This window comes from Lissotriton helveticus, chromosome 5_1, assembly GCF_964261635.1.
Source record: "Lissotriton helveticus chromosome 5_1, aLisHel1.1, whole genome shotgun sequence".
NCBI classification, from domain to species: domain Eukaryota; kingdom Metazoa; phylum Chordata; class Amphibia; order Caudata; family Salamandridae; genus Lissotriton; species Lissotriton helveticus.
In genome coordinates this window covers 1208438742-1208454382 of record NC_136065.1, presented here as the reverse complement: position 1 = coordinate 1208454382, position 15641 = coordinate 1208438742, and the positions used below count along the sequence as shown (strand labels likewise).

The following is a 15641-nucleotide window of genomic DNA, read 5'->3' as shown; positions in this document are numbered from 1 at the left end:
GGTTCTGCATATGGTGTAGGGATCATCACCTAGATCCGACTAAAGGGCAGGAGGAGGTAATCCTGCCATACCTCCTTTCCTTGGCAACTTCTGGTTTGAAATATGCTTCCATTAGAGAGCATTTGTCAGCCATAGTAGCGTACAGGAAATCACCTAATTACCTAATCGGATTTCTTTCTTTCAGGTTCCGGTGGTTAAGGACTTCCTCCAGGGGTTGAAAAAAGTGTATCCCCCTGTGCGAAATCCTTCTCCTCCTTGGGAATTGAACCTGGTTCTATCCAGGTTAATGTCACCTCCTTTCGAGCCCATCCACAAGGCCTCTTTGCAACATCTCTCTTGGAAAGCGGCTTTTTTGGTGGCGATTACTTCAGCGCGCAGAGTAAGCGAGATACAAGCGCTCTGTGCGAAGGAACCATATACTGTTTTCCACCACAATAGAGTAGTCCTGAGGGCTCATCCATCTTTCTTGCCTAAGGTGGTTTCTGATTTTCATATAAATCAGTCCATTTCCCTCCCTTCGTTTTTTTCCAAAACCTACGACCCCAGCCGAGCGGTCACTGCACTCCTTGGATCTTAAGAGAGTGCTCAAGTTCTAATTGGAAAAGACTAAAGCGATCAGGAAAACGGATCAGCTGTTTGTGAACTATGGTTCAATGAGAACGGGCTTTCCAGCGGCCAAGAGGTCCATCTCCAGATGGGTTTTCTCTTGCAATAAATTGGCCTATCAGCTTGCAGGCAAGCCTTTATTGGTATCACCCAAAGCGCATTCTACCAGAGGGAAAGCGGCCACAGTGGCTTTCTTGCATGACATTCCAATGTCAGAAATATGCAAGGCTGCAACCTGGAAATCCGTTCATACCTTTACGAGGCATTACTGTCTCGAATCTGATTCCAGGGCAGATACTCAAGTAGGGCAAGCCTCCTTGAGAAATCTGTTTGGGTAGCCTATAGCCTCCTCAGGCTTGTTGATGAGATTACTGTCTTGTCATTCCTTTGCCCGCAGGGAAGAGGAGAGGCTCGCTATGCTATTCTAATGCTTATGACTTTTGATGAGGATCCCCTGGAAGATAAGGATTAGTTACTTACCTGTAATCCTAGTTCTCTTCCAGGGGTATCCTCATCAGTCATAAGCAACCCTCCCGCCTCCCCGTGCAAAGGATGTTCTTTAATAAGGAGATATTGTTAACCTATTTGTTATTTGGTTTTTTTTCAGTCTCCGAAAAGAACAACTGACCTAACTGTCACCCCTGAGGCATGATGGGATACCGGGGGTCATGGGTGCCTTAATAAAGGCACGGTGTCAGTTTTTTGTATTACATACAGCTACAGGTTAGCTTTTCAGTCTTTTTAGACTGTGTGTTTGCAATGCAGCCTGGGAGCTTTCTATGCTTTCAGTGAGTTATAAGAATTTCTACTGCTGCCTAAGCATTAAAACAGTTTCTAAACAATCTTTGGTGTTGTTTCTAATGTTTCTAATGCATATTATTCATGTATGGTGGAAATTCTTCACAGCATATTTCAGCTCTGATGGGATTTGGCTGCTATTGCATGTGTGTGTGTGTATATATATATATATATATATATATATATATATATATATATATGTATATATTTGTATGTATATGTATATGTATGTATATGTATATGTATGTATGGTTGTGCGGTAACGGGGGGCGCAAGGAGGACTTTGGCTGTGGCAGGCAGTGCGGGACACGTGGAGTTTTGCTGCCTTGCAGTTCTGTCATCCCCACTGACATTTGACGTTCCTGGCAGAACATTGCATGCTGGGACCAGTAGTTCCTATCCACATGGAAGTACCCGAGCAGGTGACACTGATTACGGCTAGGGGGAGGAGCTAACCTGAGTTTTCACCTGAACATGGTGGGGCAGAACTGTTGAGAGGCGCTTTCTTCTTCCTCATTACATGCTGGGCGCTGAGGAGGCCACACGGCCGAAATGCATACGCCCGCCCGCGCCACTGTGCTTTTGCTGCAATAAAGTTTCTCCGCTGTATTTCCCCCCAAGTGGCCTCAGACTCTTCTTTCTGGAAGGCGTTTTGGATTAATTTGCACTACCTTGCCAGTGTAGTGCTACTGGGGCTCCTGCACATTTGGTGGCTTGATCTTATTGGCTGTGATGTGCTCCGGCGCATCTTTTCCCTTTTTTCCGAGGCTTCGGACAGCATCAAGCCCACCACTGCAAACAGGAGGAAGAGACGCGGTGGTAGAGTCACTGAACTCTGCTCTGGACTCGGCGCAGTGGCCTCAGACTCTTCTTTCTGGAAGGCGTTTTGGATGTATGTATATGTATATATATGTATATGTATATATGTGTGTATATATATATATGTGTATATGTGTATGTATATATGTGTGTATATATATATATATATGTGTATAGGTGTATGTATATGTATATATATATATATATATATATGTATGTATATGTATATATGTGGGGCACATATAATATAGTGTTTCCGGGGTCCCGCGCATGGGCGGGAATATTCTAATGCTTATGACTTTGTTGAGGATACCCCTGGAAGAGATCTAGGATTACAGGTAAGTAACTAATCCATACTCAATAGGGCTGCTGAGTATCATGGAGTACAAGTTCATAACGAAGCCCTTGAAGAGGATTTTTTCTTTGAGACTTTTAAGTTCCTCTCATAGAGCAACACAAACTCTACCTATGCTCAAGGGAATGCTTAAACACACAGATGAGATTTTTAAAGACCCTGTGCGTGCAAGGATTGTCACACCAAGAGTAGACAAGAAGTATAATGTGGCACCTACTGATCCGATCTACATCAAGGGTCAAGTTCCATTAGACTACATGTTAGTCTCTAATGCTCGCAAAAGAGCAAACTCAGACCACAGGAGAGGCCCCTCCTCCTGAGAAGGCGTCCAAACTCAGATGCCTCTGTCTAAAGAGTAGCTACACAAGCAGCCAATCACTGGCGAATTGCAAATACCCAAGCTCTTTTAGCTCACTATAAAAGGGCTCATTACGACCAGCTATAAAAATTAATAACATTTTTGACAGATGAACTTGGGAGTAAAGCTAGTGACCTAATTGGAGAAGGGAAATTAATTTCCAACACATCCATTAGAATTTCTGGGTTTAAACCTGAGGTCCTAGCCTCTATTTTAAATCAGCCCTTTGATAAGGAGCACCTCTTCGAGCCTATAGTAGATACTTGAATGAACTGGGATCACCGCCTAAAGTATCGAAGGCAGTAAGAAACCTCGGAATGACCATGGACGCCACGCTGTCGATGAATGCCCAAGTGGACAAACTAGCAAGATCAAGCTTTGTCACTATGAAAACGCTGCGACAAATTTTCCCTCTTTTGGGATTTACACACAAGGTCCAAGCTACCATCTCCCTTGTTCTATCCAAACTCGATTCGCCAATATCCTCTACCACAGATCACCTTTAACGACCGTGAAAAGACTACAACGGATTCAGAACTCTGCTGCCAGACTACTCTTGCATATCAAACCGCGAGACCCCATCTCCCCTGCCTTGAAAGCCCTGCATTGGTTACCGGTTGCCAGAATATCCATGTTCAAGCTGCTTTGTATCACCCACAAAGCAATACATGGAGTGAGACTGTTCTTCATCAGGAATAAAATCACCAAACACATTCAACAGTGGAACCTCCGCTCTAAAGGAGCATCTCGCCTCAAAATCCCAAGATACAAGAAAAAAAACATGGGTGTTCAAGCAGCCAAACTATAGAACTCTTTACCCCCAACATAAGATCCACCCACGACCACCTTCTCTTCAGAAAACTACTCAAGAGTTGGCTCTACCCCACATAAGCATTTATTTATTTATTTATTTTCAAAGTTTTATATAGCGCGAACAAGATCTTTGCAGATAACAGAGCGCTTTACACAGGCTGGTGGAAGGGTAGGGGAAACAGGGGGCATAGTAGGTAGGTAAATCATCAAGTTCATGTACATAACAAAAATAACAGAAATATAGTACAGGTACGAGGAATCAAGGCTATTATACTAAAATATATAGTACATGTATTAGGAATCAAGGCTAATATGCTAAAATATATAGACTAATATAAGTCACGGCACATGTGCAAGGGAATATATAGGCTAAATCAAAATAAAATACTGGAATACTGTTCGCAGTGTAGGTCAGACGCATTGTTCAAGTATATTTAGCCATAAGGATACTTTTGACTTCTCTCTTAAAGAGAAGGGAGGAGGATATGAGCCTAGTTTCAGGAGGAAGTGCGTTCCAGATCCTGGGCGCCATTCCAGAGAAGGAGCGTTTGTAAGTTTTTTCCTTCCGGAATCTTCGCGGTTTCAGCAGAAGATTGTTTGTGCTCCTGGTAGTTCTGGACCCTCCTGAAATTGTCAACTTATGAGTGAGGTAGCTAGGTGATTTCAGGTGAATAGCCTTGTGCGTCATGCAGGCAATTTTCAGGTATTCTGGCTTCAAGAGGCAGCCAGTTCAAGGATTTGAAGTCAGGGGAGATATGCGAATGTTTTTTTGATCCAGTGATGAGTCTCGCTGCCGCATTTAGTGACGCTCTGAGGGGTGCAGTTGACGTTGGGGGGAGGCCGCAGAGGGCCACGCTGCCGTAGTCTATGCGCGGGATGACAAGAGCTTGTACTGCTGTTTGGAAGTCTTTTGCTGGAAGGAAGGGTTTCAGTTTCCTCAAGGTATTTATTTGGAAGTTCGCCCCCTTAGTAGCCTTGCTGATATGCTGCTGCATGTTGAGGTTGGTGTCAAGTGTTATGCCTAAAGATTTTGCTGAGTCCACGATTGTCGGTTGGACATTGAGTGCTGTTAGGTGCTTAAGCCATGTTTGTGCGGAGGATATTTTCGAGGGAGGTGAGATTAGGAGGAACTCAGTCTTCCTAGCATTGAGTTTGAGGTGGTTATCGGCCAGCCAGGATTGGGTACTTCTGATCGTTGAATTCAGACTCAGGATGTCTTTGGGGGAATGTAACTTGAGATATATTTGAGTGTCATCAGCGTACATGTGAAAGTGTACATTGGATGCTTGTAGCTGGGTGGTGAGGCTCCATCACTAGGTTGAACAAAGTAGGGGATAGGCAGGATCCTTGAGGGACACCTAAAGATACCGGTACTGGGGAGGACATCAAGTTTTTGCTCTTGAATTTTTTAGACCTGTTGTGTAGGAAGGAAGTGAACCAGCGAAGCACAGTCCCAGAGAAGCCCATTCTTGTCTTTAGGAGATCGAGTAAGTTCTCATGTTTCACTGTGTCGAATGCTGAAGAGAGATCAAGAAGGATGAGGAGGCAGGTATTATTTTCATCTAGGATTTGGATGGCGTCGTCAATTATGTGAGTCATAGCAGTTTCAGTGCTGTGCCCTGCTCGGAAGCCTGATTGGTGTGGGTTGAGGAGATCAAACTGTTCTATGTGCTTTGTCAATTGTAGTTGGACGCATTTTTCTAAGAGTTTGGCGAGAGTGGGAATGTTGGTAATCGGACGGTAGTTGTTTAAATCAGTGGGGTCGGCTGTTGGTTTCTTTAGTAAAGGTGTAACTTGACCAACTTTGAGGGCGTCAGGGATGGTTCCTTGTTGTAGTGAGCTATTGATAATTTTAGTCCAGAGTGGGAGTAGCAGAGGGATGAAGTCTTTTACGGCGTTAGCAGGAAGGGGGTCATTGAGGTTATTGGATGGTTTTAGGGTGCTGAGTATTCTGTCAATTTCTTCTTCAGAGTAGGTGTCAAAGTATGACCAGGTCGCATTGTTTGTTTTTTAGTTTATTGGGAGTTATGCAGTTGGGTATTGCGTAAAGGATTGCGTCATTGAGGAGGTCGCTCCTTATATTGTCAGTTTTTTTGTTAAAGAAAGCTGAGAAATCTTCACAAGAAGGAGTAGTGTTCACACTGTTGACAGCTGGGGGTAGCTCCTTAGATTGAAATCGGATTAGCTCGAACAGTTTACTTGGACGGTTTTTTGCTTGCTCTAGCTGGAGTCTGAAGAACTCTGATTTTGATCGTTTTATTTTCCTGAAATATGCATTTCTCTTTTTCCTCAGAGTTTTAAGATGCAGTGCTGAGGGGACTGATCTCCAGGTGCGCTCTGCCATTCGCATAGCCCGTCTCTCTTCATTGAGACTCCCGTTGTACCAGGGGTTGGATATCTTAGTGGATACTCTTTTCAGTTGCATTGGAGCGGCCTCATTGATTACTGAGGCCATGGAGTTGAGATAGTGGTCTGTTAGGTCCTGGACGTCAGTGACGTCGGTCGGGGGGAGTAGGAGATTGCAGCTGTTAGGGGGTAGAGAGATTGGATTGAGTTTCCTCATGTCTCTTTTCCAAACTTTGGGCATGGCGTATTGTACCGGGATGAGTTTTACTTTTTCCTTGATGAGGAATGTGATAATATGGTGGTCTGACCAGTCACAGGGTTGTATTGAGTCAAGTTGAGTGGTGCCTTCTTTGGAGATGACCAGGTCGAGGATAGAGCCTTTGTCATGTGTTGGGGTGTTGCAAATTTGAGTGAGGTCAGAGGTGATAAGGAAGTTTTTGAGGCTATTAACTACTGCGTCACTGCTATCATTCCAGTGGAGATTGTAGTCACCAAGGTAGATTTGTGTATTTTGCCGTCCTGCGTTGATTGACATTGTGTCCAGAGTTGTTGGGAGAAGGAGGTTGTCCCCCGGGGGGTGGTACATGATGTGTAGTGAGCATACAGGTTTGTTCTCACTGATGACATCAAGGCAGAAGTATTCACAGGAGGTAAGAGAAGGGGCGGTGACTTTATTAAGAGAGAGATTGCTCTTGTAAATGCAGGCTATTCCTCCGCCTGTCTTGTGGGACCTGTCAAGTCTAGTGATACAGTAGTTGGGGGGACTAGGATATCCATGATAGGATTGGAGGATTCAGTTAACCATGTTTCCGTTAGTATGGCCAAGTCAAGGTTCCTACACAGGATGAGGTCGGCGACCTCCGTCGAGTGTTTTTGGGCCGATCTACAGTTGAGAAGTGTGCATTTGAGTCTGGGGGTGCAAGGGGAGGTGGAGGGGGCCATAGTGAGGTTGTCGGGGACAGAGCCTCTGTTGCTATGCGTGGGGTGCCTAATAGGGTTGGAGACAATCGTAGGGATGGATATGTGAGTGGTGGCTAAGCTGTTTTGGGTTGCAGGGGCATATGTGCTGAGTAGGGTGTGTATGTCGCGGTCCGAGAGAGTCTTGATTGCGCGCTGGGGGCGGTTGGCGGTATTGCGAGAGGGGATGGAGGTCCAATGTAAAGAGCGATTGGGATGTGTCCCGATGGTGCGCTTAGGCCTGTTGGAGGTATTGCGAGAGGGAATAGAGGTCCCAGGTATGGGGTGCCTAGGAAGTGGGGGAGAGTTAATGATTCGTTGAGAAGTGGTGGAGAGGGGGGGGTGCTCGGTGTGCGTGAGGATTAACTCTGTGAGCGTGCGGAGATCTTCTTTCACTTGGAGGAGTGTGGTCATTATTGCGTCTAGAGTGCCGTTGGGTGTGAGGTTAGAGTTATTGGAAGGGTAGTTGGTAACAGGAGGGGAGGGGCAAATGCGAGACGTGTGGTGACTGATCGATGTGGGGGGGCAAGTGTAATGATGGGGGGTGAGAATGGGGGGGGATATGTTGAGGGGGGAGTGGGGACCAGGAGTGGAGGGGGAGCTAAGGGTGGGGAGTGAACTGTTGAGGGACGAGTGGGGGCTAGGAGTGGCGGGAGTGCAGGGAGTGGGAGGGGAGATGTTGAGGGTTGGGTGTAGGTCTGGAATGTGATGAGTGCCGAGAATGGGGGGAGCGCTGTTGGGGGCGGAGCGAAGGCTGGGAGTGGCGGGAGTGCAGGGAGTGGGGGGGAGATGTTGAGGGAGGGGTGTATGTCAGGAGTTGTTTGTGTGCATAGAGTAGGGAGGGAGATGTTGAGGGAGGAGTGGGGGCCCGGAGGGGGGGAGCAGGGAGTGGGGGGAGAGAGGGCACTGTTGGCACTGTTGGAGGGGGAGCTGGGTGCGGCGGGAGTGGCGGGGGTGGCGGTATTGTGGGGGTATTTGGGGTGGCATAGAGTCGGGTTGTGAGGGTCAGAGGCGGTGAGTCGCTCTGAGACGTTAGTTGGCAGTGAGGAGTTCTGGTTCAGTTGGATTGGGGTATGTGTGGAGGGCCGATGATTGGGGAGGTGCACTTTGAAAGTGGGGAACAGGTTGTCGAGTAGTTCCAGGTTTCTGTCTGTGGATTGAATTAGAACAATCCCATTATTGTAAATAGTAATGGCTGTACTGCCTGGGAAGAGATTAGATGGTGCGATGGAGAGAGTTAGTCCATGTGCGGATTTCCTGGTGGTGGAGACGTTGAGTAAGGTAAGAAACGCTTTTTTCCATTGAGCTCTGCGTGCGGTGTGGAAGATGAGATCAGTGTTCAAGGATCCATTTACCGGAGAGAAGTAGGTGTCGGCAAAGGGTGTTTCAGGGTGGGACCTCAGGAAGTTGTGTTTAAAGCGTTTAGCGGCTTTTTTTGTGAGTGCGGGTGGGTAGATTATTTTATACGTGTGTTTGCCGCAGTGCTCCATGTTAGGGTGGCGTCAGGTGGGTGTGGGGGAGTGTACAGAGTAGATATACAAGAGCACAGGTAACTGCAGACAGTAAATTACAAGTAGGAGCCGATAATATGTCAACTGGGTCATAAGGGATAAATGCAAATACTATGTAACATGGATCAAAAGAGGCACTCAAGAAGCATCATACGCAAACACACATTTACAGCATATCCCTCTGTATATAAGCATTTGCTTTCATTATTGATATGTTCCTATCTTTGTGTACTGCTTTGTATAAACATGTAGAATAATTATGTTGAGATTTCTTTTTTTTTTAAATTAATAAATAAATAAAAATCATCTTTGGTCTACATGTACTTACTTCCATTGTGAATCTATGTACCTTCCATGTGTGTCTGGTACAAAGCATATCCAATGCACTACCCTATTTATCATCCTGTGCCTCTATCAGTATCTTTAATCTACATATGCTTACCTCCTTTATGTATGTATATACTTTCAATGTACTTGAGGATCTATATATTTCACTTTCTTCTAATTTAGCATTTCCAATGCACTACTCTTATTTCTCAGCCTATACTTCTCTCAATATATCTTCTAGCCTAACCTTCTGACTCATCTCAAAATTCTTTCTACTACTCTTTCCAATGCAGTACCCTATCTCTCATCCTATACATTTATCAATATCCTCTACATCCGCGCTCTCATTTATCCCAAACCCCATACCACTTCAATGATCCCCAAAATAACCCTTTCTAGAATCTCTCCTACTTTACCCCTCCTTGCATCATCTGACACCACAAAAGCTACTCCACATCAACCACTTAGAGTTGCTAGCTGTGTTTCTAGCCCTAAAAGCATTTCAAAGTCAAGTGTCAGGCAAAGCTGTCTTAGTCCGCACAGACAATATGACAGCTATGTACTACATAAACAAACAAGGGGGGACACACTCTCTGCAGCTCTCTGTTAGCACAGCAGATATGGATATGGGCTATACCGCTAAAGATCTTCCTCTTAGCCCAACACCTCCCAGGAGTACAAAACACTATGGCAGATCTGCTAAGTCGACAAACACAGCAGATCCACGAGTGGAAACTTCATCCGCAAGTTCTTCATCAGTTCTTTCAAATGTGGGGACAACCTCAGATAGACCTCTTTTCCACCCTCAAACGCAAAATGCCCAAGCTTTGCCGCCAGATACCCACACCCATTGTCCAAAGGCAATGCGATATGGATGAACTGGTCAAAACTATTTGCCTACGCTTTTCCTCCTCTCCCACTACTTCCGTTAGTGGTATGCAAACTACAACAGCATTCCCGGACGCTCATTCTAGTTACTCCAACATGGGCCAGACAACCGTGGTACAACACGCTGTTGCAAATGTCTGTAGTACCACACCAAAAACGAAACCTATCTCCACGCCTATTAACACAGAATCATGGAGAGATCAGACACCCAGACCCAGCTCAGCTCAACCTAGCGATCTGGCTCCTGAGGTCATAGTTTGGTTACCTCAACCTTCCTCCAGAATGAATGAACATTATTAAAGAAGCTAGACGTCCCACTACTAGAGCATGTTATGCTGCTAAGTGGAAACGCTTTGTCATATACTGTCAAAACAACCAAATAAATCCCTTAGACGTGTCTATTCAACACATCATAGGATATCTATTACACCTTCAAAAGTGTAATGTTCGAGGCATGTGGGCTGCTGAATTCATATCTGTGCATAGATCGCCGCCTAGTGTTGGGTCCGGATGATTGCACATTGTTGTCCTGGAAGAGTCTTTGAAGTATCACGAGATAGGTGGCTCCTCCCTCGGACTACAGTGCGCATGGGCATCCTCTCCATCCTCAGATTGTTTTTCTCCGCCATTGGGTTCGGATGTACTTTCCTACTCTCCAAGTTCGGAATCAAGAAAAACTTTTCAAAAGGCCTTCGGATCCGTCGGTATTGTTCAGTGTTCGGTACCGGTACACTTTTTACAACTTTGTTGCACTCCGGTCGTCGAATCGGGCCGTGAGGCCTTCTCGACACCACGTGGACCGACCGTCGATGGAACGAAGTCCATTCAAGTTCTGCCCGCAGTGCAACTCCCAAGTTCCCGCACACAGATAAGCATCCAGTGTGCAACAAATGCCTATCTCCAGATCACAATGAAGATAGTTGCCTAGCCTGTGCCCAGTTCCGATCGAAAAAGACTATCCGGAATCGACGAGCGGCAAGGCAGGAAATGCAACGGTCGGCGCCAGAGCCCGAGAACATCTTTGATGATAGCCTATACGTCTATCAGACTACACCTTGCTGCCATTGCAGCATACTTACAAAATACACAACATCTATCTATTTTTAGAGTACCAGCTATAAAAGCTTTCATGGAAGGACTCAAAAGAATAATTCCTCCCAGAACGCCACCGGCACCAGTGTGGAACCTGAACATTGTGCTTAAAAGATTAATGGGTCCTCCCGTTGAACCATTACATAAATGTGAATTGCAATTCCTAACCTTCCTAGTAGCAATTACTTCTCTCAGAAGGGTTAGTGAACTACAAGCATTTACCATTCAAGAACCCTTTTTGCAAATGCATCATAACAAAGTGGTTCTTCGTACTAATCCTAAATTTCTTCCTAAAGCCATTTCACCATTCCATCTAAATCAATCAGTTGAGCTGCCCGTATTTTTCTCGCAGCCTCAGTCGCAGAAAGAGCTCTAGACACCTTAGATGTCAAAAGAGCATTACTATACGATATCAAAAGGACACAAACCTTTCGTAAAACAAAACAACTTTTTGTGTCTTTTTCACCGCCACATAAAGGCAACCCCATATCAAAATCAGGGATCGCCAGATGGATTGGTAAATGCATACAAATATGTTAACAGAAAGCCAAACGTACGTTAACAATTCCTCCAAAAGCCCATTCAACAAGAAAGATAGGGGCTTCAATGGCATTCTTAGGGAACATTCCCCTAGATGACCTATGCAGAGCATCTACATGACTTACACCGCACACATTCACAAAGCCTTACTGTGTAGATGTGCAAACTAAACAACAAGCCACTGTGGGCCAGGCTGTACTAAAAACACTGTTTCAAACAACTGCAACAGATACTGGTGGTCGCCGCTAAATGTGGGTACTGCTATACAATCTATGCATAGTGTGTAATCTGCAGCTCATATGCCTCGAACGGAAAATGCTACTTACAAGTATGCATCTGTTGGCATGTAGAGCTACAGAGTTACACACGCCCACCCGCCTCCCCGGCTACCTTTAGCTGTTCCAGTATTATCTTAATTGGATACAAATCACATGGACATCACTACCTCTTGTATAGCTCCATCACTTCCCTAATGGTGAAAAACAATCTGGGGATGGAGCCAATGCCCATGTGCTGTATCATCCAAAGGAGGAGTCACCTATCCCGTGACTTCCAAAGACTTTTCTACAACATAACAAACTGCAAACATCCGGGCCCCACACTAGGTGGCCATCTATGCATAGTGTGTAACTCTGCAGCTCTACATGCCAAGAACAGATGCATACTGGTAAGTAGCATTTTTATATATATATATATATATATATATATATATATATATATATATATATATATATATATATATATATATATATATATCCTCAACCCCCCCCCCCCCATGCAATAAACTCCTTCTGGGAACCGCAGCCCCTGGAGTGTGGCGCGCTAGCTGGTGGAGTCCTACAGAGGACTTATGATGTGAATAAATCCCTATTTTTGTTGATTTATTCACCTTCTTTTGCCTGAGTGCGCACTCTACAGCTTGGAATTATATGTATGTATTCATGTATGTACATGCTCCGGATTCCCCGCGAATGGGCGGGACTATTCAATGCTTATTACTTTGAGTATACCCCTGGAAGAGAACTAGGATTACCGATAAGTAACATATCCATCCATACTGTGCTACCTACCGGCTCGCAGATGTAGTGCTGAAGAGATTCAGGATTTAGTCTGATGCCTGAGAAAATATTCAGAAGTTGAGTTATCTGCAGATAGAGAGTCTCTACCAGGAATCGTGTTACTTAAGATAAGTAACTTGTTCTTTTGGCAGGATGTTGCCTCGTTTAAGGAATGTATCGACATGCCAAAATAGTTTCACCTTTTTGTTTTTCAAAATTAGGACTCTCGTTGGGGTGATAAAGAAGCAGATAGTGGATGGAGAAGGGCTACCGAGGACGACTCTGAAAGGCGGCGTGCCCCTCCCCCTCCTGACAAGTACGTACTCTTTACATAGCTGAGGACACTGCATCACAAGGACATGTCTTACTTTATTGGATTGAAATTTCCATACATTAAATGATTAGAAACTGATTTAGTGCATCTTCAATGTAAACAAAGCTTGCAATGTAACATGATTGTTGGTTCATATGCTACATTATCGTCATTTGTATAGCGCACACATTTTTTGTTTGACATATCAGCTCTTTCAAAAGTCCGGGAGGCGTGAGGTGGACGGACAGGCCAGTGGTTCTGAGATATGTTGCTGGCAGTACTACTAATCTGCATATTCAGATGTGCCATTTGTAGAGTGTACACTTACATTTTCTACAAGTTCTGGAGGAATGTTCTTGGTGTTTGATTGAGACTGGATTGGCGACCCAAATCTTTTGCACCTCTTCTAGAATGTCGTGTGCCATTGTCTAGTACATTGTGTACATTCAACATAAATAGGCCCTCAAGGAGCAGCTATTACTACTTCCAAGAAGACTTGCTATCACTAAGTGCCTAGCACACACTTGTGTTAGGCACTTAGTGATAGCAAGTGTTCTTGGAAGCAGTAATAGCTGCTACTCCTTGGGGCCTATTTATGTTAAATGTATATTAGAATTTCTAACTTAATGTGTTCTCTTGTTTGATGGTGCCTGGTGAAGAGTACTGTTGAGAGCAACGTTGATAAACATATGGTATAAATTGTGTGTTCGATACATATGCAGTGTTGCCTTGTTTGATGTTCTCTATGCGGCGAGGATTAGAGAGGTCTGCTGTTGTGAGCACAGATAGCCAGCCATTCCAACATTTTGATGTTTAAAAAAACTCTCAAATGTCACTTTTTCCCACCAATATTAAAATTTACTGTTGTAGCAAACGAGATCCAGAGCGCTATTAAGCCTCTAGGGGTGGTTATGCACTTTACGAAACTATCATCATCACCGCCACCTTTTTCATGCCATGTCTTTACTGTATGTGTGTTCAGTGCAGTAGAAACGTGTTAAGAATATTTAGGGAAAAGCAGGGGTTAATTATGAGACCAGCCAAGCAAGAAAATGACCAGGGTGAGTAAAGAGTAACAGAGTGAGTGAAAAGAAGTGTGCATTAACTACAAGAAGTAAAAAAAAAAATCCCCTTCCTTTTGGTGAAGAATAGGCCATTAACCCCTTCCATGCTCATGACAAGGTCAGCTCGTCATGCAGTACACTGGAGCTGTGCTAATGACGAGCTGACCTTGTCATGAACAATGGGAATCCAGACTGGTCAGCACCCAGCGGGAATTGCCTTAGCACCAATGTGGTTAAAACCCCCTGGTGTGAGCGTGGCTTTAGATTTTTTCATTCAGCCATGGAGCTCAGAGGTACCTGTTGTAATGATCTGAAAGAAACAGGTTAGTATTAGATTCCTTACCTTAGAATATCCCCAGGCGTCAGTCTGGATCCGGAAACGTTTGCGTAGCAGTACCCCTGCGCGTCGGTAGGCGTCGTCTGCAGGCGTCCCCTGCGGCTCCGCGTCCGTCGTCGGCGTCGTGCGCCGTGATGACGTCGCTGGAGTATATAGACGCCGCCTCCGCGCGCTGACGTCAGTTCTTCTTTTTTCCGCGCCAGTTAGCGCAGATCCGAAGAGCAGTACTCCGGTCTTTTGACCAAGTTTTTGATAATTCCTAATTCTTTCTACGGTGCCGGTAGGATGCCCGGTTTCAAGAGTTGCGACGGGTGCGACCGCCTGATGTCGGTCACCGACCACCATCGACTCTGCCTCCGGTGTCTGGGCGCGGACCACGACGTGGGGTCCTGCGTCGACTGCCGGGCCTTGACTAGTAAAGCTAGACGGGAGCGGTCCCGCAAGCTGCTCGAGCTCCGAGTGTCGGCCCCGCGTCGAGAGCGGTCCCGGTCCGGTCGGAGGTCGAGGGAGCGGTCGAGGGAGCGATCGCGGAGCCGCCATGAGCGCTCCGGGAGTCGCCGCCATTCCTCCGGTTCGTCAGGTAAGCGTCACAAGAAGTCGGGGCATCGTCATCGTACCCCCGACTCCCCCCGACGCCCGCGTGATGCGGCCGGGGGTTCGGGTGGCCGCGGCCCCGCGTGGGTCGCCGACACCGTCTGCCCCATACCCGTCGGTCCCTGGGGAAGGCGCGTCGCGCGAGGAGATTGAGGAGTTCCTCATGGCTATGAGGGCGATGTCTCCTCCGGCGGGGCCTACGGCGCCTGCGGGCCCGTCGGTCCCGTCTGGGGGCCCGAGCGGTTCGGGTGCTCCTGCCTCGACGCCGCCGGCGGCTCCGGCCCCGGCGCCACTGGGTCCCTCAGGTTCGTCGCCGGCTGGTCTACCGGCCTCTCCGGCGCCGATTCCATTGGGCCAACCCGTGGTGCCGCCTCCGCGCGACGCCGTGGCTCCGCCGTCGGTTCCGGCTGGCGTCGGGTCCCCGGCGCCGCGCGGCGCCACCCCCATTCCCTCTCTGACTCCTGACGCGGAGTCGGACCGGCGTCGTCCGACGCCGAGTCCGGCGCCGTTGGAGCCCGTTGGCTCCGAGGAGCCTGTCTATATCGTCGACCCAGCCTACGGCGATGAGGACGAATATGGAGAGGGTTGGGAGGGGTCTGAAGACCCTTTATCCCGTGCCTGCCAGTATGATGTGGACTGGGTAGGTGACTTGGGTGATGCCAGTGGTCTGGACGAGTCGCCCAACCCTGGGTTTGTCTCGCCTTCCCCTGTGGCGTCGGAGGCGGGGGCTGCCTATTCGGTGGTCCTGATGAGGGCTGCCAAGGCCTTGCGCCTTGAGCTCCCCGTCGCTAAGGTCAAACCTAACATTCTGACCGAAGTGTTTAAACCGCAGTCATGCCCTCAGGAGCCTCTGCTGCCGTTTAAT

At 46.8% G+C, this 15641-nt stretch overlaps 1 protein-coding gene across 4 annotated transcripts in view; it reads left to right on the top strand.

Moving 5' to 3' along the window:
* The window catches only part of EIF3A (eukaryotic translation initiation factor 3 subunit A), a 1009075-nt gene that overhangs the window by 654959 nt on the left and 338475 nt on the right, over positions 1–15641 (top strand). For all 4 annotated transcript variants that reach the window (XM_078643910.1, XM_078643908.1, XM_078643907.1 and 1 more), the window contains exon 18: positions 12690–12784. In XM_078643910.1, coding sequence (XP_078500036.1) covers positions 12690–12784 — 95 coding nt within the window. The remainder of the gene's footprint in view (positions 1–12689; positions 12785–15641) is intronic.